General features: G+C 37.4%; 2 protein-coding genes and 2 long non-coding RNA genes across 7 annotated transcripts in view; 2 read left to right on the forward strand and 2 right to left on the reverse strand.

Annotated features, from left to right (window-relative positions):
• USP53 (ubiquitin specific peptidase 53) overlaps positions 1–12,922 on the forward strand; it is a 38,609-nt gene extending 25,687 nt beyond the window's left edge. For all 4 annotated transcript variants that reach the window (XM_048074542.2, XM_048074545.2, XM_048074544.2 and 1 more), the window contains exons 14-16: positions 1,714–1,787; positions 7,880–7,979; positions 8,786–12,922. In XM_048074542.2, coding sequence (XP_047930499.1) covers positions 1,714–1,787; positions 7,880–7,979; positions 8,786–9,770 — 1,159 coding nt within the window. In that variant the 3' untranslated portion in view covers positions 9,771–12,922. The remainder of the gene's footprint in view (positions 1–1,713; positions 1,788–7,879; positions 7,980–8,785) is intronic.
• A 1,652-nt stretch (positions 12,923–14,574) lies between these two features.
• LOC136790808 (uncharacterized) lies at positions 14,575–15,422 on the reverse strand. The gene is made up of 2 exons (XR_010831434.1): positions 14,946–15,422; positions 14,575–14,858 (listed from the first exon to the last, which is right to left on the reverse strand). It is a non-coding gene; the product is annotated as an uncharacterized lncRNA (long non-coding RNA).
• Positions 15,423–16,259: 837 nt separating this feature from the next.
• Positions 16,260–23,968, forward strand: part of LOC136790809 (uncharacterized) — a 115,758-nt gene continuing 108,049 nt past the window's right edge. The window contains exon 1 of the long non-coding RNA XR_010831435.1: positions 16,260–17,142. This is a non-coding gene — a long non-coding RNA (uncharacterized lncRNA). The remainder of the gene's footprint in view (positions 17,143–23,968) is intronic.
• On the reverse strand, positions 17,403–20,550 carry FABP2 (fatty acid binding protein 2). Its single transcript, XM_013185328.3, has 4 exons — positions 20,430–20,550; positions 19,558–19,730; positions 18,839–18,946; positions 17,403–17,920 (listed from the first exon to the last, which is right to left on the reverse strand). Exons 1-4 carry the CDS (start codon positions 20,494–20,496, stop codon positions 17,870–17,872), a joined length of 399 nt encoding a protein of 132 aa, XP_013040782.1. The 5' UTR covers positions 20,497–20,550; the 3' UTR covers positions 17,403–17,869.

Genomic DNA, 23,968 nt, shown 5'->3' on the forward strand with positions numbered 1-23,968 from the left:
TGAATATTTGAATAATTATACAAATAAATGCATGTACAGCCCCTTTAAACCATGTTTTTAATTGTGGTGTCTAGTTACCTTGAACAGTGATTTCTACAGTTTAACCATGTTTTTTTATATGTCCTCCAGTAGGTAACTTAATGAGACGACCAAATATTCCTTGTATTTTTTTATGAGAGACTTTTATAAATGTAAATAACTTGAATCATTAGGAATCTGCTTACACTGTTGTTTAACCTTTTGTCAAAGAAAGAATATACGTTATCCAAATACACATGATTTCTTGGGACTTTCCAGTTTTATTGGGTGACCAATAAAACTTTAGACCAATAAAATCTTCCGAAAGATTTTATGTGATTGGTATTTAGAATTGACTGGCAGTACCAGTACCAGAATCCAAAGGAATTACTTGAATTATTTGACAAGGTGGAAAAAAAATGACTTTTGTTTTCCTGCCTTTTACGTTCCTTCTGCCTTTTTCTTTCACTGTTTTTCTTACTTTCCTGTCGTTTCAATAACAAGAGTCTTTTATAGCAAAGTTGTCACCATGTATCTTCTCTGCTTTACTTTGGGGGAAGGAAGGAAATAGCAGGGTGTTTGTCAGCTCCCTGTCAGGGTTGGTAAGGCACACTTTTTGCTTAACTAGAACAGCAAAAGTTAACAACTCTGCTGAATTTTCCACTTGCATCTGTGACTGTTATCTTCTGGTTTTCTTCCAGTTTGAGGAAAAAGTGAGAGACCAAGTGTCAATATCAGTTTTGTTGTTACAACAAAGTATGAATATAAAAACAATAAATAGCAAAATGTGAAACTAGGAAAACAGACAAGCTAGAATGTTAGCTAACAAGTTTCACGTATTTAAAATGCTGAGAGATTTCTGCACTGAATTCAAGCTTCTCATAGATGCTGCTGCATAGGTGTTTCACTTTGAAATAATCAAGGTGTAACCTACTAGCACTGAAAATTTGTTTTGGACATGGGTGATAGTGATGATAAATAGGAATAGACTACCACATTGGTAGTTTTCTTTTGCTGCACTAAGTGGTAATTATTGGGAAAAAAATCAAATAAATGGAATCATGTGACCAGTATCATCTATTCCTCTAGAAAAATGATATTCTAAACAGTTGTGCTTTCTCAGTGATCTCTGTTAGTATGCACTCTTTAAAAATTTTCTGAAGTTTTTATTTGCGGTGAGGAAAAAGTGCAGTTTGTATTCTTTTCTCACTAGTGACACATCTCTGTTAAGTTGTTGATAGCTTTGGAAATCAGCTCTTTATTAAGCAGACCGAGGTGATACTACATAACAAATTGTCTTGATTATTTCTGCATTGCATAGTGGACATCCTGCTCCTCTACAGTGGGGCTGGGATGAGAGGGCATGTGCAATCTTCAGAACAAACGGATACACCAGCCTCACAAACTGTATGTTTTTCAACTGTCCGTGTTAAAAGATGCAGTTCATCCTAAATTCATCTGCGTCATTGCAGCCTATCATGCATGTTAGGTGTGTTAAAAGTATTCAAGTGCCACCTTCGCTATTTTATGTATCTTCTGTAAAGCGTTTTAGTCAAAAATGTGACAGTAATGATAACAAGCACCAAAGTTTCACACAGGCAAAATTTTTATGCTTGTATGCATTCAAGGAAGTAATGTTTGTGATCACATGGCAGGAGTTGAACCTTTCAAATTATGTGTGTGTTTATTTTACAGTGAGCAGAACCTGTCAACCAGAAAAGCTGAAAATGTGTTACATTCCGTATCCCAGCAGAACAGAAATTTTTACGGTAAGAATTTTAACTTGTATAAAGAATTAGAAGCTTTCTAGAAATAATTTACATATACCAAAATTGTAATACTAACATACTGATATCACATAAGAGATGGATAGATTTCTGTTTTTTTTTATTTTATAATGTTGCTGCAAATTTGTCATGATATTTCATAAAAGTGAAAAATGTATAAAAGTTATCATTTTAATGGCAACACGTAATGTTGTCTGTACCTAGGTCAAGAAAATTTGCATGGAGTTGATGGCTGTTTTGTGCCAGTGTGTAACTGCTACTGGCTGGTGTAGGTTCCCTGTACAAGCACCAGAAACACAAGTTTTTACCAGTATTCATGATTTTTGAATGACATTATGCTGGCATATAAGGCATTCAGTGTAATTCATTTTCACTGCCTTTAATCAGTATTTTCTTTTTAATCCGATGCAAATGATTAAATGTGAATCTCATTTTCTTTTGCTTGTATTCTGCTTGAGAACGTATTTCTCCATTTAATGTTTTTTTAGCAACTGTGCCCATCTCCCATGCCCCCTCTCGCCCCCCCCCCCCCGCCCCCAAAAAAAGTCAAAAGAAAATGCAGTTCTTTTGTTCATTCCCTGTGTTTTCCAAAAAAAAAAACCATTTCCATGAGTGTTCTTAGTGGATACTAAGGAAGATTTTTTTTTAAATGTCTGGGTATGCTGTGGTACCATTTCTCTTTCTTCAAGATAAGAAGTAATATCAGGAAGAAACAACTTGTAATAAGGAAATCTACTTCCTTTTACATACTAATATGTCTGCTGGGTTTTTATAAATGCCGTGGCATATAAATATTATAGGTCAGCATGAGGCCAGCCAAAATCATTATCTACTGTTGCTGGAACAATGGAATAGTGCTTGTACAAAGAGGTGCAATAAATATTAAGACACTTCCCCAGGAAATGTTTGATTTTTTTTTATAGATATCATACTACTTTTCAGAGAATTGTACACTACAGATTCTTCTAAGACTTAAATTTGAGAGAGGTGATGCATTCGCCACATCACTTTGTTATTGTTACTCCAATTAGTTTTTGGTTGTAAAAAGAGAACTAATTTGGTGTTTTTTCTTTTTTTTTCATTTTGACAAAAACAAAAGCCCTCAAACCCAATTTGGCATGGAATGCAAAGATCTAGTTTTGTATGATATTTTTTCTACTGTAGTTCTGTAGTATAACTGTTTTTTATCATTACCAGTGGAAGAAAGTATATAAACACTGGGGTAGCAAAAAAGGAAAAAAAGCCACTAGTGAAAATACAAAAAACGCTGTCAGAATGAGAAATAGTTGGGTTCAAACAATGTTTCAATTTATTGCTAAGTATTCTCTGGAGATTACTGTGTACTGTACTTGATTATATTTAAAACTTTGATCACGTTACAAATATTTCTTCAAAACTGTTACCTATTCCAAGTGATCCTCACAGTTATCATAAAACATAATTGTCATAAAGCATTGGTGTAAAATTCCCATCTTTTCAGTAATTCTGTTTCACTAATTTTTGAGTAGTTTTGTAACAAAACCATATGTAATTCTAAATTAAATGTGAAGTTTTCACGTGTGCGAGTTTTGGAAAACCACTTTTACTGTAAATGATAAATGGGCTGAAAAGAAATCTGAAGAATTTGATTATGTACATGGCCAAGGTTAAAGATTTAGACATAGGTTTCTTGCTTGTGTAAAAAGTGTCAGAACACCTTTAGGAAAAACAGTAGTAGTCATTTACAGGTACCAGTTTTATTGCCTTATATTATGGTTCTGAGTATTGTGACCACAACTAGAACTGGTAGGTAAACATTATATAGATTCCTAGAAAATGATACTTTAACAAGGAAATATCTAGTCCTTTCTGAGAGAGGAACAAAACATAGGAAATGTTTGTTAGCTGCTCCTGGCAACTTGAAAAAATAACTTCTTGTCTCTTCTTGGGAAAATAACCATGAACTTTTAATTATGCCCACTGTTTGCGTAACTGTGCTTTGCCAGTTCCCGATTTTAACAGGAGCTGAATTAGGCTACTGTTCAGTGGTTCAGGAATTCTGTCCTTGACTTACAAAAATAAACTTATTGTTAGAGCATTTTAAAGATAGTAACGTATCACACAGTGGTTATGTAGATCAAATGGCTGCTTCTTTCACTACTTGTAAGCAGTAGATAACTTGCGCTAAAGCAAGTGTCCCACATGGCCAGCAATTAAACCTAGAAGCCGTATTTTCTAGATTTTATTTTTTTCAAAGTTCAGAGTACTTTTTGAACTATCCGTTCAGTCAAATAAAATGGTAATTCAAATGGGCTGAATGCTTTATGGAATCTTGTTTAAGATGCAATGATAAAAGCTACCTGTTCAGTGACTTCATTTAAATGATAATAAAAAAGATGTGCTCAGCATCAATGCCTTAAGTTAATAATTCGTTCCATTTGAAAAGAATTGCATTGCATTTGCAGAGTGGTGTTTTTAATATCGTAAATCCAGAGGTTTTTCTGTTAATAGTTGTTGAGGTCACTAGTATGAGACAATTTCAACCGAAATCTTGAATCATTCAGAAGCTCTTGTGAATATGGAAACAATCCCCAGGTTGCCTTTAATTCTTTGTGACTTCAGAAAACCATACTTCTGAAAAAGAAAACATATCGTCCTAGGAAAAACATATATTTATAGTAATATTTAAAATGTGCTTCTAAGGGAAAATCCAGTTGTTAACCTTTCTGATGCAGTAAGTCTATATGACTATTTTGTTTGAAGAACTGAGTAGTGAATTGAAGCATACAGCTACTTACTTTCCTTAATGCAAATCAGAAACAAACAAATGTCTTTCTGGAGTGTCTATAAATGACAGATGAAAGACAAATAAAAACCCTCAGAACTAAATCCTTAACTGTAAAGGTTTCCAAATGCAGTCAAATAACCCTCAAAGGTTGAAATTTTAAGCACTCTCATTTCTGTTGTTCACTTTATGAATGTAAGAAGTTTGAAATTTAAAAGCAACGAAGCAAAGGTTAAGGTTCAGATTTTAAAACAAAGACCCAATAAACTTGATAGGAAGGGCAGATCATAATGAAGGGAGGATAACAGTTGATATTCTCTGGTAACAGTTGTTCCACTTCAAAACTTGCTTAAGCTCTCACGTGTGCAAGTATTTAAAAAAAAAAAAAAAGTAGAACTGTATTTTCATTTTGCCTGGATGTTAAAAACTAAGGAAAAAAAATGTGCTAAAAAGTATATAATAAAAGTTTTACAACTGCATGTTGCTCTAAAAGGAGAGTTTATTCAATAAAATGATTTTTTATATATTTTTAAAAATACAGTATTTTTAAAACAAATTATAATGTGTTTACCTTCTTTTCTGGGACTGTTTTTGTTCCACATTTCCAAAGCTTCCAGTAAGTTCATCTGTGATTTCAGCTGAACACAGAAAAAGTCTGTGTTCAGGGAGAAGAATTTACCACAGGACATTCTTATTGGCAACTTAAAAAAAATAAACCAATAAAAAACACTCATCAGGAAATCAAAACTACAGGAAACATGCAGCTAAAACATTAGTAAGAATTTGATTTTTTTTTTAATGTACAGAAATTGGGCATTGCAGAATTGTGCAAATGTTCTGTATATGTAAATTAAGTCATTAGAGGAAAAAACTTTTGCTTTACTTGTTGGCTATAGAATGGGTGTTAGTCTTTTTACAAATCTAGATTGGCTATTCAGCTGTGAAAACTGCTGTTGATAAATCTTTTAAGATTGGTTTGTATTTGAGAGACCAGAGCTACCTTTACTTATTGGTAAGCTGCTTAGAGGTTATGATAAGGTTGTCAGTCTGCAGCTGAGCACAGTGCTCATGTGTCCCATATTTGGGTTTGCAAAGAATCTGGAGCCAAAATTCCCTATAGAGCCTGTGCCTGGTTTTAACCTTGCATGGATCTCATGTCAGCAGAAGAGAAAATAACACGTCTATTTTTAAGTTAGCTGGAATTCTGAAGACAGATCACCTGGTATTGCTGAGCAGCTTTGGTTGAGTGTGCCATGGGCATGCTAAAGAAACAGTTTACTACCCTTTGCTGCCTCCTCCTGACAGATTTATGATACTGCCTTTTGGAAGGACTTGACGTGCTAAATTCCCTCAGAGTTTGGCTTGGAATGCACTTCACATCAGTCGGGTTTTGGAATTAAAGAGCAGTTGTATGGTCAATTTGTATGTGATTTTTAAGTAGGAATGCTCTTGTATAAAAACCTGTATATTCAAAGACTTAAAGCTAAAAACATTAGCTACAGACACAGTTAATCTAGAAAATTAAATTGACTAATTTATTCCTAGACTGTATGCTGAAGACGGGTCTATGATTAAATACTGAACTGAAAATGATTCACAGGAATTAATGTGACAGAGCCTGTGCTTTTCTCAGTAAAGTGATTTACAGTTCATTAAAATCTGTAGCAGAATGAAATGTTTTCTATTTGATTACCTCAGTGTTAGTTATCTCTGATGTCATGGCCTGCTGGAGAAGTTTCGAACTTCCTTTCAGGTTAGTCACTTGACCCTTGCCAGTGTCACAAGGGCTCATTCAGTAACCATGTTTTCACATAAGTGTTCTTTCTAGGGTTGTGGTACTGTTTACCATGCTGGAATAGCAAGAATTTTTTTTAGTTTCAAGGCTCGAAGGAAAGCTGTATTGAAGGCTTTGTCTCTTCAGGTATATGCCTTTTTAGCCTCTACAACCTGTGTCTTTGTCAAAGATTTAACTTCTTTAATCTTTTATCTGCTAAAAGATAGGGCACATACTGACCCTTGAAGTAAATCTCCAGCATTGCCCCAAAGTTTTTAGTTTAGTTCTTCTCTGTTGGGTTTTTGACTCAAGTCAAAAATGAGTTCATGAGTCAAAAGAATGCTTCCAAGGCTTTAAAACTGGGGAAAATAAAACATGCAAATAATATATTAAAAAAAAAAAAACTTAGTAAGATTACATCAGTTAAGAATAGATACCAAATTTTTATAGCTTTTGCTGATAAAAAGAGGACAGCCTATGTTAGCTAATTTCTGACAGGGTAAATTAGTACTGCCTGCTGAATCAGATCATTCCACTGGAATTCAGGCAGTGTAGGCTGCCTTTTGTGAAGTACATTGCCATTTTTTCTGAAATAAGCAAAGTAGTTGTATGGATATAGTCCATACATTTACAAAATACAACTTTTGATTGACTGCAGAGCAGGTGACTGGTTATAATGGACCAATTATTGCATTAGGAAGACTTACAGTAACTATCTTCCAACAGAAAGACCATTGCTTGTCACTTGCCAAGAGTGTGTTTTCTTCTGTGTGGTGTCAACATGGATTCTTCAATGCTTCTTTTATTCACTGTTAACTAGGAGCTGCTTTGTTCAGAAATTGTGTATTTTTAGAGAAAAATTCTTTGCTTTTGTCTGTGAATAGAAGGAGCTTCTTAGAGTGTGTGTAGTACTGCTGGCCCGAGCACTCTTACGTTGTGTGCTTAGGGCATGTGAGTGATAATGCTCTCTGTCTGCTTCATATCTCTGCAAACTGTACAGTTATTGTAGGAGAAGTAACAGTTCTAGCATTTTTTAAATGTTTCAAGGATGCATAATGCATTTCTCAAACAAAGAAACAAAACACAAGCAAAACCCCACTCTTACAGTATACATTCTGATTTGTTAATAAGTCATGTGAAAATTCAAAAGTAGTAATATATTATTACAAAATTTATTTTGGATATCTGAATAAAGGTGCTTTCATTAAAAACTATTTTTGAAAAATGTATTTGTAATTAGATTAAATGAATTTTGAAAACATCTCTATAGGATTGTGAACAAAATTGTGATAATTACCTCTTTTCTGGCAACATTTAAAAAAGAGAGAGAACATTTCCTTCAGATTACTGTGGATGAATATAAGATGTGATCTTCTGTGAAGAATTTTTTCCAAAAATGTTATTTTGACTTCTGTCAGATCTTGACAAGAATTAAATTTCTTGTTTTGTTGTGTTTTGTTTGTGTATAACCTCTAAGAAATCACAAAGGAGTTGGACTGTATTTCTGCTTATTTTAAAATATTTTTCCACCCCCAGACTTGAGGAAGGACCCCATCAGTTCAGAAGCTAACTACAAACCTCACGTTAATTTCCCAACAGAATTACATTTGCAGGTGCCCAGTCCTCCAGTAAAGAGGTAACTAATACTAGTATTAATTTACTATGTAGTATTATTTAAAAAAAAAAATAATTCTGTAATGTGATAGTAATCAATATTAAGTATTGTTAAAGTATAATTAAAGAAGTTAAGGTATTAAAACTTTTTGACAGAAAATGCCTCTTGCATTTTATGTAATTTATAAGGATAAAAGCTTTGCTCTTGGAAAAAAAATGAGTTTCTGTTATTTAGTGGATGGAACCAAATTTATGTAGTTTAAGCCATCTTACTGGAGCAATGGGTTTTAATATTTTTGTTTTGAAATTGTATTATATAACAAGTATTGGTTAACCAATTTTGTGGTTAATGCAATAACCAGGAAGGGGGTATTGTCTGTTTAGAAGCTGCTGCAGTATACCTGTTGTTTCTGTTCTGTTCTGTTGATTTGAACTGTAAGTGCTCAGAACCTCTTGAAAACCAAGAATCAAAATGCAAGTTTAGCTCCCCGAAGTAACACCTAGCATTTGAAAAATGGAATTATAAGCCCAAATCACAAGGATGCTTAGAAGAAAACCAAATTCATACTTGATACAGTCCTGTATCTTGAAGGAATTTCTTTATTATGACTCTTTCAATCTCCCACAAAGTTTTCTGGGGACAGTGTACCTTTCAAATGAAAGAAGCTTGGAGTGATTTAATGCAACTTTTAATTAAATGGCTTATGTCAGCTCAAGAATACCTAGGCAGTGTTACCAGGGCTGTCACTGTAAAAGTTGCTTGCATCATTTGCCATTGTTACCCTGGCTTTAATGGATACTTATGTCCTCTTTGTTTTTGTGTTTTAGAGCTGAAATGCCTGAGAGTAATAGGAAACTTTTCCCATCATCAACTCTACAGCCAGTTCTTAAAGAGGTGGTGAAGTCAGAAAGTAGGAACAAGGCAAACGAACCGAATTCTTCAGAGTGGCTTAATCCAGACAGGTTTGAGAAGATGAATGTATCAGTATATTGTGCTGATGGCATACCCCACCCTTATACAGAAAACGTCTGTGGAAGGAAGCCAGTCAACAATGATTTTCACTCCTCGTCCCATCCGCAGCCTCTTCATGCAAGAATGTTTGTTCCCAAGATGGGGTTTTTGGCTTCTGTGCCACAGAACCCACTGGAAAGGCCCGTTGTGCTGCCCCCTCCCTGTGAGCATGCCGGGCACCCAGTCCGCAGGGCGGATGCTCTTTGGGTGCCAGAAGCAGTTTACCAAAATCTTCCTCCCCCTTTACCTCCAAAGAAATATGCTCTGAATGTTTTGCCAGGATCAGAAAGTAATTCAGCAGCTGATGTAAAACTGACAGAAGCGTTGCAAAATAACCCATTAAGGCAAGCAGGTACACCTTTAAAGTCGGCATCAGAAGCAAATGTATTTACAAACGAACAAAGGCTCAAAGAGCCATTTCAAGGGAATGAGTTGTTTGTTCATAAACCGGATTCTCCACCTAGCTTATCAGTTAATGACTTTTGGACAGTGTCTGAGAACTTCTTAAAGAAAGGATCTCGTCATATGGGACCAAGTGCTGGCTATGTGGATGGCAATGACAGCGTATCCCTAACAACTTATTTTTCAGTAGACAGTTGTATGACTGACACATACAGGATGAAATATCATCAGAGACCCAAGCTGTATTTTACTGACAGTGGAAGCTTTCACAAAGAAAAGCATCCATCACCAGCTGGAGTAGAACTGAATGCTCCCTACCATGCTACTCATGAGCCCAGGCATCCTACATCCGAGCAAAGGTACAAGGCAAATGTAGAAGGCATACATTGCAGTAGATAGAGCTAAAAAAAATAAAAATAAAAATCTGGATCTGACTGTTGCATTTCACATAGTCTGTAAATGGGCACAAGCCTTGAATCTCTGTGTGTAAGTTGGTACCCAGTTGGCTGTACTTTGCCTAGGGGTTATGACTCTGTAAATGAATATGCAAATAGGAGGTGAGCAGAGGAGAAGAGGTGCTAAACTTCCGGTTCTTTGATTTATTACTGTAGTTGCCTTAATACTTACCACTGTTACTTGTCTCATCTTCTACAGTTTAGGTTGAAAAGGGTCCCTCTAGGTGTATGCATCTTACAGCAGTGGGATCAACTAGATGTTACTGATTTATTTTTTTTTTTAAGATTTAAATAGTTGCAGTTTAAAAAGTGTTCCTTCAGACTGTGGTCACTACATACTTAAACAAACAAAAGTGGTAAACGTATTACCATATATAATGCAGTAAATACAACGGAGCAGTATTTTCCTGATAGATAGCAGGAGGTTGTTTCTTCAGCTGACTTCTCTGAGAGTCTGTGCTTTCGCAAACCTTCAAGTGTCTTTAATACAAGTTTATCCAGAGATTTTCTAACTTATTTAAAAGCCTTAAGGATAATTCTTTACAAACCGTTTTGTTTTGCAAGTGCTAGGTAAGATTTTTAAAGGGAATTCAAGTAAATGGCAGTAATGTTATCCTATTAATATACCTGCTCTGTTTGTACACACTTTTAAACTTACACATTTATGAGATTTGTTCACCCTATAAGCTATATACTTTAACTTAGTCAAATTAAGTTTAACCACATAAGCTACAAACTGGTATAGGAAAATAGGATGCTAATTTTAAAATATGGATGTATTATATAGCTGTCAAATATGCATTTTGGTAAGGTTTTAGAATTACGGAATCATAAAACAGCCCAGCTTGGAAGGGACCTTTGAAAGATAATCAGGTCCAACGTTTCTTGTGAAAAGGCAGCTTAGATAGGATTATCTAGCATCCTGTCCCATTGAACCTTGAAAACTTTCTATTATTGGAGGCTTTCAGGATGTGATTGTACAGGGTGCTAGATAAGTGTGTCCCTATGGAGGTTGTTCCAGTGATTGATTGTTCTCACTGTTAATAAAAAAAAAAAATAAAAAAAAATCTTAGATCAAGATGAAGTCTTTCCTGGTGCAACTCGTTACCCATTGCCCCTTGTCTTCTCTATGTGGCTCCTTGTGAAGAGTGAGCCTCCATCCTGTCTGTAGCCTCTCTAAGTACTTTAGGCATATTTGCTGTTTATGTTCTGTTCTGATTTATTCTACAGTTGCACACAAAGTCAGTGTTGCTATTTATTGAACTTCCTATCTTTTCAGCTTGACATTTTAAGCAATGTTTAACAGGGATCAGACATAATTTTACCGACAGTTTTTTCCCTCTTCGGAACAGTTCTACAAATGGCTAAGTACTGTAATAGCAGGTAAGTCTGACTGAACCTGCAGCCATTTAGACTAAGGTGGCATGAGAAGAGGTTCCTCTTTTTCTCTGTTCTGGCACTCTGCCCTGCTGTTTTGGCAGGTCTGGCATTTACAGTGTCTTTTGCTAACCTGACTTAATTCAGAAATAAAGCAGATTTATTTGGCATTTATTTGGTTAGGAAGTTAAATCAGTGCATGGAAGTATTAAGTGACTGCTGGGGCAAAGCACGTGGACCAGTGAGGATGGGGGAGAAAAGAAGGGTGAACAGGATTTTACCCTCCTGGCAACCCTGAGCGTTAGAAATGACCTCCTGCGTCTTGTGGTATCAGAAGCATCGGCTTAGGGTTCTGTTCCAGTCTGTTGTAACACTGCACAATGTGTAATTTAGAATTAATGTCAGGAAGTCCTGACACAATCTGGAAAAGCTGAACCTTTTAATTATTTGTGTTACTGTTAACTTAAAATTGGGGTGGTGCTGACGACATCTAAACGTAAATGCCTTTTAGTTAAGAAAATAATGCAAGCAGGCTAAAAATGCATGGTAAACACACTTGATTGTGCTTGCACTGTTAGTCAGAGAGGCTTTTTTAATGTTTATAAAACTTATGCGAGTTTTAGTGCTTCAATAAAATGTTGAAAACTGTTTAGCGTGATTAACCAAGTTACACATTTGGTTATTCTTTAAGGTCAGTGTTTTAAACTACTTGTAACTTATAGTATAAAACTGGAACAGGAGGTATGCAACAAACCAGGTATCTTAATCTTATTTTTGTCTTCTTGATCAAAATTTATTTCAGCACTTGGAGAAAGAAAGAATTCTAGAGTTTATAGTGCAAAGAATTATGCATGTTTAGGTATGGTTGCTGGAAAACAGCAACTTGAAATTATCCTTTTGTAAGCAAATCAGTGGAATAGAGGAAAAAAGCCTTGAACATGTAAGAACTTGGAAGATTCCTTATTGTAGTATTTTTGAAAGATTTCAAAACTTGTAAATTAATCTTTTCTAGTGTACCTACAGCCATGTTACATAATATACATAGCCAGTTAAGTAAAACTGTCTTCTAATACTTGTGTAAAAAACAAAGATTATGGAATTTGTAAATAATGTATAATTTGTAAAAAGTGTTTGCAAAAATCTTGTATTTGAAATGACAGTATTTTTATGTATAAATAGCACAGCAACAACTGTGAATAATAACAGCTATTTTTAAACATGCATAACAATGTTCATACTTCTGTACAAAAAGCAATATGAATGCCTATTACTGATGCCAATGAACTTGGTTTCCAGTAAGCACAACTGGTAAACTTATTTTTAAAGTAGCTGCAGTAATTTAGATGTACTTCTGTCTTCTTGCTTTGCTTGAAACAATCTTACCAGACAACTTCTTAGGTGACCCATGTTTACCAGGTATTTAATAGTAAACAGACAGCTAATTCAGGCACCTTTGTTTTTATATTTGACTCTGCACTCCGTGTATGTATGTAATATTTGCTAATGAATATGTGATAACTTGTTTTGACTTACCTAGGGTGCCTATTTATTTTTTTATAAATGTCCCCTTCTGGCTATAGATTTGTATAAGAGCCTAGATGATTTTTGTAACAGTAAACAATTAACAAGTCTTGTAATTAATATATTTTTCAGTCTTTAGAATTATTTTCTTGCAAAGTTCTGCTTGTTCAAACTATCAGATTAAAAACTTAAAATGTCTTTGTCTCTGTTCTTTCTGTATGCCACACACAAACCAAAACCCAAACCCACACCAAGACCCCCATACCCTGGCTTTCCAGAACCACATTTTTAAACGATGACAGTTAATACTAATGCTTGTAAGCTTTGAAAAGAAGGTGGTTGTTATCATATTTGAAGTAAAATTCATTTTGTTAAATACTGGCTTGTTAATAAGCTATTTAGCTTTCTAAATACCTATGAAATGCATAAATCAATTTTAATACCATAATCCCCTAGATTTGGTGACAACTGCTTGATTAGTTATACCTTATAGCGCTACTCTGTTAGGGGTAAGTGAAGTGAAGTGGAGTTTGCTTTTATATGTATATTTAGGTACTCCAGGGGTGTATTAAATAGCTTGAGCTCAAAGCATCACAAGCCTGTACTTTGATAGCTTTGTTTCCTGAGATAGGTAAAACCCTGTCTTTCAGACCTGGCTGAAGGGAAAAAAATAAATCACTACAGAATAGCTTGAGATTTCTTTTAACCTTCTAAAGTCGATTGAATCAACATTTTTTCTCAAGTCTGCCTTACAAAAGAGAAATGGAACATTACAGTGATTACAGTGCTTCCTTAGTAGGTTGTTCCCTTGAGATTTCACTGTGAAATCATGTTGGAGAAAAAAACAGTAGCGAACTTGTCTCTTTAATAGGCTCATTTGAAATAAAAGTTAAAAAACAATTTTCCTCTGTGTGAGAATGCAATCATAGTTCAGCTTTTTTCTAGCCCGAATCAGGAATGCTGAAACCACTTTTTCATAGGTACTACCAACCCATGTCATAAATACTAGCAGATACAGGTATAAAGCTTTAAGCTCACTTCTGAACACACAAACCTGATATATAATTGAAGCTACTGTCAACTGAAGAATTGTTTACGAATAAAAAAAAAAAAAAAGTGTACCCACTTTCATGACCTGAAACCTATTTAACCTGATAGCAGCCTCTTCTCAATGTGTTAGAGGATGCTGGAACACCCTACACTTGAGTCTCTGAAGTCCAGTTATATTTTGTATTTATTCCTGGGAAAAAAAATATATATACTTCTCACAATTAAGGGTATTTACAAGGGAAAAATACACAAGGCAACTGAACTGCTTCCACCCATAGTTAAAGACTTTCTTTCTCAAAACCTGATTATCTGGTAAAAATCTTACTCTGTGTACTCAGCTTCCTTTTCTTTCTCCTGAGCACATGAGATATTCCTTAACGTAACATTGTTTTGAAGGCCTCGTTATAGTCAGAGACACACCAAATTTTGATGGGGCACGTGGAAGTTGAAGGGCTGGTACTATTTACAGCTGCTCACAGACGTAGGGAGGCGCGTACTTCACATGTAACCTGCCTAGGAAGGCTCTTCTCGTAAGCTCCCTCCTTCACTGTTCATAGCAAGGTGCTCAGAACTGACTCAGTCAGTGGGTGCTCAGACAGCACCCACTGCTACCCGCTGCCACATTCCAGAAAGCTCAGAAACTGCTGAAGCACGAATCTCCTACACACTGTGGTACAAAGAGAGAATGGTACAACAGGCAAACAGGGGTAACAACATACTAGCACGCTCAACTTCTCCAAAGTACGACAGCAGAGGTATGTTTCGTCTTTCAAGCAATAAGGCCCGAGTTACAATTCCCGTCTCTGTGTGAGCTGCGTTTTATTGTCAATATCGTCTGTCCTCTCGGTCGCTTTTTTACAAAGAATACACATTTTCACGTATGCATCATAAATATTCAGGCACAAACGACCAAGGCGCAGCCGAGCCGTCCCGCGGACTCCGAAGGCACAGCGCGGGGCAGGGCGGGCGCGGCTCCCGCCTCAGGCGGAGGTCCCCAGGTGCGAGCGGCGGCGTCCCCACGGCCGCCTCCTGCCGGGCGGGTCCCACTGCTCTCCGTGAGGCGCCGAGCGCCGGGGCCGCGGCCCTGCGGGGCACAGAGACGCCGGGTCAGGGGCTCCCCGCGGCACGGGCTCGGCTCAGCACCCCCGGCCCGCCCCGCGGCCCCCCCGACCTCAGGGCAGCAGGTAGATGAGCACGAAGAGCGCCAGGTCGAAGAGGACGAAGAGCCACAGGTCCAGCCAGTACGACTGCCCCGACAGCGCCGGCGCCGGCACCGCCGCCGCGTCCCGCTCCGCCTCCCTCTCCGCCTGCTCCCGGCGCCGCGACGCCGCCGCCGCCGCCGCCATCTTGTCGCGCCGCTCCGGGAAGGGCCGGGGGCGGTGCCCAGCGCGCAGGCGCCTGCAGCCCTTCCGCGTGCGGAGCCAATGGGAGGCGAGCGCACGTCCCCGCCGCCACGCCCCCGCGCGGCCACACCCGAGGGATGGGCTGGCGCGTCACGTGACGGGGGGTGGTGACCGTTGGTGGCGGTTGGTGACCGTTGGTGGCCGTTGGCAGGGAGCTCCCGCGGCGGGAGCCTCCGTCAGCCCGTGGCGGGCATTTCTGCCAAAGTACCAGGGCTGCTCCGGGCAGTCTGCACAGGGACTTGTGTGGAAATAAACATTCCCCACTTGCTGGGTCAGCTTCGTGGAGGGCGGGTGGCTTGCTGGAGCAAACTGAAGGCTCCTCTAGGAAATCTTGGTGGGAAGATACCCAGCGAAACTGGAAGTTGTTTTAAGATACGTGCTTGGAAGCTGGTTGCAGCTTGTACGCCTTAAACCATCGTGGAGAAATTCATGCACACTGGGGGCTTTACACAGCATGCAACTGCATAAAAAAATTCAAAGAAACGAAGCTGCACAGCCTGTACTGCCATCTGACAGACATGCCAATTCACTCGGAGTTGGAAGGAGTGCAATTTTTTTCATTTTGTCTAGAAGAGTAACTAGAAATTAGTGATTATACTAAACAAAAGCATCTTCATTGGAGCTATTAACCACTTTTAGCCTGCATCAAGAGTAAAAGCAATGCTATGTGCAGAATACAGTAGTCGATCCTACCTCAGGTATTAGAGACTGAATCTTACTGTTTTTTCCTTATTTTTCAAGTACAGCTGCCACCTGCATCTGTCTGAAGTATATGAGGTTGTTGAACACTTTTAAACTTATATCTTCAGGTTGCTTCTCACACCCTTCCTTCCTATCAATGTACCATTCAGTTAATGGCCTTGTATGTAATCTAGAATTTGCTAAAATAATTTCTCAAATACTTAAAAAAATACCCCCCACAACAACAACAAAACAAAAACAAACAAACAAAAACCCTACCTAGTAATTATCCTGTACTTTTGTTTAGCTTTTCGTACATTTGCTCTCCAATCTTACATCTCTTACAATCAATATTGGGGACTGGAGAAAATCCGAATTGTTTTGACGAAGGATGGTGCTCCCTAATCTGAAATCGAATCCAGTTGGCGTCATGAGAGCCTTTTGCCATTAGAGGGAGCTCTGAGACCCTTAAGACTACAAAAGCATAGGCTGGAGAGGCTTTAGCTGTAGAAATAACTGAAGAAAGAACATTCTCTTTTCTACCCAGCAAAAAAACAGCCAAGAGAGCCAAGAAAACAGTGGAATAATTTTCGAGAGGAATTAGAAAACAAACAAACAAACAAGCAAAGAATTAGAAGTGTAAATGTGCCCGATAAGAAATGATATTTGAAACCAGGAGCTCCAGCAGCATATGAATAAGCAGACGGCAGAAGGCTATTCAGCTGCTTCCCATCCTCAGGCAATTGTGTGCTGACGTGCTGTAAGAGACTACAGCTGCACTCGTGCTGTGGGTTAGAGCTCGGGGCTGTCCTCAGGTCCCCGTGGAGGTATAACCTTTTAGCAAGGCCCTTGCGTGGATCAGCCTTTTTCTCACTGTGACAGCAGAAGGAGGAAGGTGTAAAGAGCTCAGAAACAAGCAGAGAGTCCTGGGGCATGTTTGCTGCAGGACAGAAGTGTCCGCAGCACCCAGGTGTGTTCTGCTGCTGTGTCAGTGACCACGCAGGGCTGGAAGAAGGTGCCCTTCAGACACGGGGACAAGGACTGGATTGCCACTGGGAGGCTTAGTTATGGGGACACAGCAGATCTAGACTAAAGCTGGCCCTCAAGAGGCATTTTTATTGCCAACCCTAGGAAATAGTGCGACTCGAGGGAGTTGAGTCTGGGGTGAAATCAGCAGTTACAGACTGAGTGATGTGAGCAGAACGTGGTACACGTATTTGTCACCCATCAGAAGCACCAGTACTTACTTGAAGCCAGCTTTGTCTGAAATCATTCTTTATCGTGGTAAGATACCTTGAATATTTTTATTCATGTCCTGAAAAAAAGTTTCTGACATTCTTCCTGACACAGAATGATTTTGAGCCCTAATGTATTGGAACAATTCCAAATCTGTATGTTTTAAAAGCATGTCCACACTTTAAAAAACAAATATAGTGAAACTGCTTTATGTGAGATATCTGTATATCATCAGCAAGTGCTTGATATTACTCCTATTGATATCAGCAAGGCATCAGAGATATCATTTGAACCATCAAAGTGAGAGGTGTTATCTGACCATATTTTTATTTATTGTGCATTTATATTTACATATAAGATTTTTCGAGACTTGGGGGTTCCCAGGTTTCTTGTAAGTTTTACCATCCTTATTACACAATTCTCAGTACACAGAGAAACCTTTAATCAATATAAATATAATGGTAAGGAAACTAAGTCACCATTTAAAAACCAGTGCAAAAATATTTAGGTTCTGATTATAGAACATAATTTTGCCAGCCTTTTACAGTCAGGTAGGACTTCATACAAATAACACTTTAGCATTTGTTTCAAATTGTAATAGAATTTTGTTTATTCAAGGCAAAACACTAAATGTAAACAAACGTTTTCAGTAGCAGTAAGTGATCACAACTTTTTAGGTGCTGTGAGGGGATAAAAGGAAAAACAACAGGGTATATGTAGAAAAATGGCCTTTTATCATTGGATTTCAGTTCTAGTGCTGTTCTGGGTGAAGAATTTAGCACTTTTTGAAGAATCTCTTGGCTTCAACTCCTTCATACACATAGGTCTGTTCAGAAATTAAGAAGAAAAATCAGTGACTGCTTTCATAAAATCTCATTTCACAGATTCTATTGAGAAACAGCAAAGGCAGTTTAATTAATTGTGGGGCCTACAGGACCTCGTAAGGGCTCTGAGGAAAGGAACGTAAGGAAAGCAGCCTATTGACAATAGCCATAAATTCCCCATGCAAACATTTGAACAATTTTTGGAGGCTTAAAACAAAACAAAACAAACAAACAAAAAAACACCAAGGTGTTGAAGAGCTGTATTCCCAATAAAATTTCTAAACAAGTGCCTTTTTTTTTTTTTTTTTTTTTAGAAATGTGAAAGGTTAGACTGTATGATTTTGATCTCAGATCTCACACCTGGTTATTTATTTTTAAGAAGTTTGTGTCCAGCTAGTGGAAGGGATCCTGAAACATTGTGATTCACTTCAGTCTCTGGCTTTACTGCAGATCAGTGAGGCATTTCCCATTTGTCTCGAGCTTCCCCTTCCGTCGTTTGAAAAGGGCATTTATCAGGCACTTGAGTACATTATCCTGTATGAGCTCCTGCAGTAACGCTTTTAGAAGTCAGAAAAGGGCCCTCACACTAAAGTAGGTATATGTATACTTATATATATACCGTATATATACTATGTACGCTATATATGTAGTATGTATGTACCTTCTATATATAGCTTGTATTCAGAGATGTCAGAATGTGTTGATAAGATACAGTTTACATGGGTAGGAAAAAAAACACGTATTTTAAAGTTTTATTTTATAGTTTTAAATTTTAATATAGACTTGAGGATTTTAACTGAAGATAAATTAGGTTACTTGGCTTGAAGAAAATACTTTCTACTGTCGAAACAGCTCTGAACATGAGCTTATTTTCAGGTTGTTATGTGTTTAAGTTGCACATAAGTGACTGCTTAACTCACCTGAACGAGCTCATCACCGACGATTTCTCTGTATGCTGTGAGTGCCTTTCCATTATCTTTTCTTGTAAATGTTCCTACAAGTTTGTTTCCTTCCATATTCCAAGAACCCTATGATGGGAAATATATATATATATTACAATAAACACAGCATTCTGTGTTTATTTTGATTTGATTTATATATATCTGATATCTGATTTGATTTAAAGACTGCAGGAGTGCTTTAAGGTGAGCAGAGATTAAAACAGTATAATCAAGTTTTTATGACATAGTTGGACAGGCTATAAAAATGAAATATTAATAAAACTAATAGTTTATTTAATTCCCTATTTGTCAAACTAAATTTTTTTAGTGCTCAGTTGATTTTACCTTTTCTCTGTATAGTTAATTTCTTACAATACCCTCACTACACTCTAGGTGGTGTACTTGAGTATTATAAAATACGAAATTGCACGTGCCTGGGTTCCTGCATGTGAAGATTGCTGGATACTCTACTTTTGGGGCACTGTACAGAACACTGAGCTTCCTGTTACAGTGTTAAGCCATTAATAGTTAAGACTAACTTGTGATCTTGTATATGTGCTGCAGGCATTCCTGGACAGTCAGACTTTAAAAGTCAAATTTAAATTAGAACCTAGGAAAACAGGTCATTAATCCTGAAATTGTACTTCAGAAAGTTGTTACTATATAATAAATATATAATCATATAAAAAGTATCTTACAGTAAGTTCAGTCCCATCTGCCAGACTGTATTCAAAGCTGACTCCCAGAGTGAATTCAATATCAATGGTACGGAAGTTGCTTGATTCTTTGACAAGAAATTTGTTTCCATCTTGTTGAATAGTGATCTTCAGATTATCATGGGCTCCTAACTTCCTTTTCATAATGTTAACACCTGGAAAAATCAATTAACATAAATCAGGAAAAAAAAAAACACAAAAGAGAACATCATATTTGTATCTTTGTCGTGACATTTATGTGGTCAGCTGAGCTTAGCCCAGCATTCTGACCCAGATTTTTATTCTTCTCCACCTTTTACTGAGGCAGTGTTCAGTAGTACAGATATAATACAAACCACTAGCCAACTGGAATAGTTGTTTATATCCATATTACAGGCAATTTGTACAAGCTTAAAGTAAGCATCCACATGTTAAAATGACTTGAATCATGCGTGTTCTGTAAAATTGAAGATAAATGGTTTCCTTCCTCCCTAATTTTTAAACCAGTTTTATGTTATCAAAATAATATTCCTGGTATAGAATTCTGTTTAGAGTTTATCATTCAAATTCTCTGAGCATTTTTCACGAATGTAATCTTAGAAGTCCTAGAGATTGTTCTGCTGAAATAACTCTACTGGAATTAGCTGGATTGTTTAAGATAATGTAATTAAAATCAGAATCTTTTTCTACCTCTCTGTAGAATCTTTTCCCCTCTCTATAGAATCTTTTGGAAATAAATGCAGGACAGTGTACTAGGACAGAGTAGCAAACAGCAAAAGACAAGTTAGCCAGAAGGTAGTGCACCGAAAGCTTGAGTTTGGAGTCAGCCATAGCAATATCAAGCATTTAGAAGGCATTGGAAAAGTAAGGCTTACCCATGGTCTCCATGAATTTTTCATAATTTTCATTTCTGTCTATTTTCCAAGCACCATTAAATGCCATCTTTCTGTCTGTAGGAGGACTTCCGTGAAGTAGCCGAGCTTTGCAAAGAGAATTTATAAACTGGCTTATCATGAAAGCAATTTACATGATGATGTGGCTGGCTAAAGCTCAACTGTTGCGCTGATCTTGTCAGGGAGAGGTTTACTGTAGTTTAATCAAATTTTCAAATCGTGACCAGACTGCTTGCTGAATCTCTCCCTTATTGCCCAAAATGATGGTAATATCTTTATTATACTTCTTTATAAACAATCATTAATCCATTCATTTTTTTTTCATCTTATTTGACTTGTAGTAAAAATTGTTTATCTAGTGAAAGTAATGATTAGGCTAAGAAAGTTTACTGACATTTTCTCTCTCTGGTGTATAGAACATCACGCTTGAGGGAGAGTCTCTATACAGCTGGAGAAACTCTGTTTACCCAACAAACCAAACACAAATCTTTACCTTGTCTATTGGCAGAAGTCTGTTCTACTCTACATAATAAACATTGGGTGGAGAATTTACTGAGTGTCTGCAGTTTCAGAAAACTATTCACTTTCTTCTTGTCTAGTGCTGAGCTATGAAAATTGTGATGATATTCTGTATTCATGTGCTCACTCAGTTTAAATTCTGAGCAGTTTCTAAAGATTGTCTATATTATAACATGCTCAGTGAATGCTATGTGTTTTACCCATTCCTACAACAGAAAAAGATGCCACAAAGTGAATATACCTGATGTGGTTGATTTCCATAGGTCCCAGGTTTTGTCTGTTTAGGAATAATGCTGAACTTGAGCCTACCCTTACCTAGCTGCTTCTTCCCCACACAATAGCTCTTCTTAAAACTGAGCAAGTTTGCCTGTACCAAATCTGTCTGTGGCAAATTTAGGATTATAATTACGCTGTTCTTATGGATGGCATTAGCTTTACTGTCTATTAGCTTCAAAACGTAAATCCTGAATGCTGAACTGAATTTTGCTTAGCACACAGGTGATGGGGTTGTGCTCTGCTTAATGAATTTTAACAGCCCCATGTTATCATAATCTTGTCCACCTGTGGATTCCAGACTGCAGCAAGAGGTTTTACTGAGGTGCAACCCAGTGATACTTGCTAGTTACCAGAACACTGTGTTTTTTCCCTCCAGTCAGCTTCATTTTGAAACCAATGCTAATGTCATATGCCAAATGCATGGTTCCTGGGAGGTTGCTGTACCCCCAGGGGTTCTGCATCTGGGGGAGAGCAGAAACCCCCAGACATACCCCTTTTCTGCATGAGAAGGTTTACCCACAAGTGGCAAGGATTGGGGTGGTGGACATGGGTCCTCTTCAGGCTGCAGCTTGTCCGCTCATCTTCCTCTGTTCCAGCTACTGTAGTTCCCATCCCTTGTAGCCACAGTCTTTCATCTTATAAATGCCTTTTTATTCTCTCTAAGACTAAGGAGAAGCAGAGTCTGCCATTCTTCCTGTAACAGCTACCTCTTCTCTCCCTTTCCTTCTTCTTATAATCCTGTCATTTGACTTAGGGAAATATACACCTGCTAGTCTGGAGATTGGAACTGGGTAAAAATCAACCAGTTCTAAGGTTGGAGATGTGTAGTTGTATTAGCACCCTGCTAAAACCCAACTTGATGTCTCAAAGAATATCACAGCCTGTGCCCAGTGCTGTGCTACTCATGGACACCCATCTTACTCTTCAGCCAGCTCCAAAAATGGCCAAGATGAGTGTCTGTTTTTAAGTTGGATTATTTCTTCTTTTTTATTGCATTGGAGTATCTCTTGACCTTTGTAGTTATCATTGTCTATCTATATTATTTATGTAGTACATAGGCGTAAACAAAAATATGATGTCAGGTTATAGTTCACCAGATTTACAGTCTCCCTTTTTTATAGTCTTTGCAGAAATGTTCTTTCTGTCAGTGGTGTAGTCACTTGTCTTGAATCCAGTAAATAACTGAGGCTGTGCAGCAGTTCAATGTAGAAGAGTATGTATATATAATTTTTGTGCATATGTATAGCATAGAGCATTTTTTATATGAAAAGATTGAAATACTTTTTGGGATTTTTTTTTTTTTAAAGATAGATACTTTCAAAGTACTTTATTAAGTGCTTAGGGACATGGTTTAGTGATGAGATTGGTAGTAGGGTGATGGTTGGACCAGATGATCTTGAAGGTCTTTTCCAACCTTAATGATTGTATGATTCTATGATTTAAATAATGGCAACAGGTCTCTAATTCACATTGTTTCAGGTCCATATGAAATCTAACAAATAGGAAACTACTGCTTATTGAGCACTTCAAGAGAGCTTTTCTAACTTTTAGGTGGGTTCTGTATTCTCTCCAAGAACCTGGTGATTAATTTCATTTAAGAAATGTTAAAATATCTGAAGTAATCTTCTATGTATTTAAACAAAATTATCATTGCTGATTGCTCTTCTCATTTAAACCATCTTCTTAAGCTCTGAAAACAAAACTCAGAGTAGTGATGTTCCACAAATTAGGTATGAATTTCTGCATCCAACTTAGTCCAGCAATTCTCTTGAACCTTGAAAAAGAGAGCGGGTCTTCTGGAGTGAATCCTAAACTAGCAGGAACTTCTCCCAGATGTGCTTTTCCTGTCAGTTATCTCACAGTTTGCCTCTCCCCACTTGTGATTCTGTGGCCTCCCTCAGAAGTCAGGCTAAGCAGCCAGCTCTAAACCTTTTCACCATAGGAGCAGCAATTGGTTGGTCCTGAATTTTCCGTTAACAGCCTGTTGCTTCATTTCTTCCCCATTTTCCCTTCCTTAGCGTTTCTTTTCACTGAGTATGAATCCTTAGGATCCTCTTCAGATCAGCCCCACGGCTGTGTTAGTTAAGCAAGAACCTCACAGGTGGTTGATATTTATGAGTATATGGGGTCCCTCCGCTGGTGTGCACTGATGGCACAAGGAGCTGTTCTTCCCGAGGTGTGGTGGAATGTCAGTGTCAGAACCAGCAGCTGCATTTTTATGAGATTTAACTCACACTTTATGAGTTACTTAGGACTATTAACACGCTACAATCTGACTTCAGATTTCTTATATGTAAAAGAATGACGCTATGTACATTTCAGAGTTGAGTTCCTGCAAAAGCTTTCTTTTCTCTTCTAAAATTATAACTAAGATTGTTTTTGTAGATTTTTTTTTTAATGTTGGAATATCTCACTATCCCCCTTTTTTTTTTCCCCTTCTTCTAGCTTTTCCTTGTGCAGATTTCAAAACTACAGTTTTTGTTTAGATGCTGCATTGAAAAATCTGTTTAGTATTGCTGGTTGCATGAAAGTCTTGAAAGCTAAAGGTGTGGATTCTTGTATTTGTGGCTTTAGTCAGTTTGCCAACTGTAGGACACTAGAAAAAGGCAAACTTAACTTTGAAGTTTGATCTTTAAATGAGGTGGATGGAAATCAATGATTAACTTATACTGCTTTGCCAATCTCATCATGCCCGTCTCTGATAAACACATCAAGCTGTATTATGA

This window comes from Anser cygnoides, chromosome 4, assembly GCF_040182565.1.
Source record: "Anser cygnoides isolate HZ-2024a breed goose chromosome 4, Taihu_goose_T2T_genome, whole genome shotgun sequence".
In the NCBI taxonomy this organism is placed as follows: domain Eukaryota; kingdom Metazoa; phylum Chordata; class Aves; order Anseriformes; family Anatidae; genus Anser; species Anser cygnoides.

What these genes read in the sequence shown, in the direction of transcription:
- FABP2 (XM_013185328.3), bottom strand. Translation starts at nt 20,496, where the DNA reads ATGGCATTTAATGGTGCTTGGAAAATAGACAGAAATGAAAATTATGAA. An exon ending in CAGATGGGACTGAACTTACT is followed by an intron (nt 18,947 to 19,557) that starts GTAAGATACTTT and finishes TTCCCATCATAG; the next exon opens with GGTTCTTGGAATATGGAAGG. An exon ending in TCGGTGATGAGCTCGTTCAG is followed by an intron (nt 17,921 to 18,838) that starts GTGAGTTAAGCA and finishes ATTTCTGAACAG; the next exon opens with ACCTATGTGTATGAAGGAGT.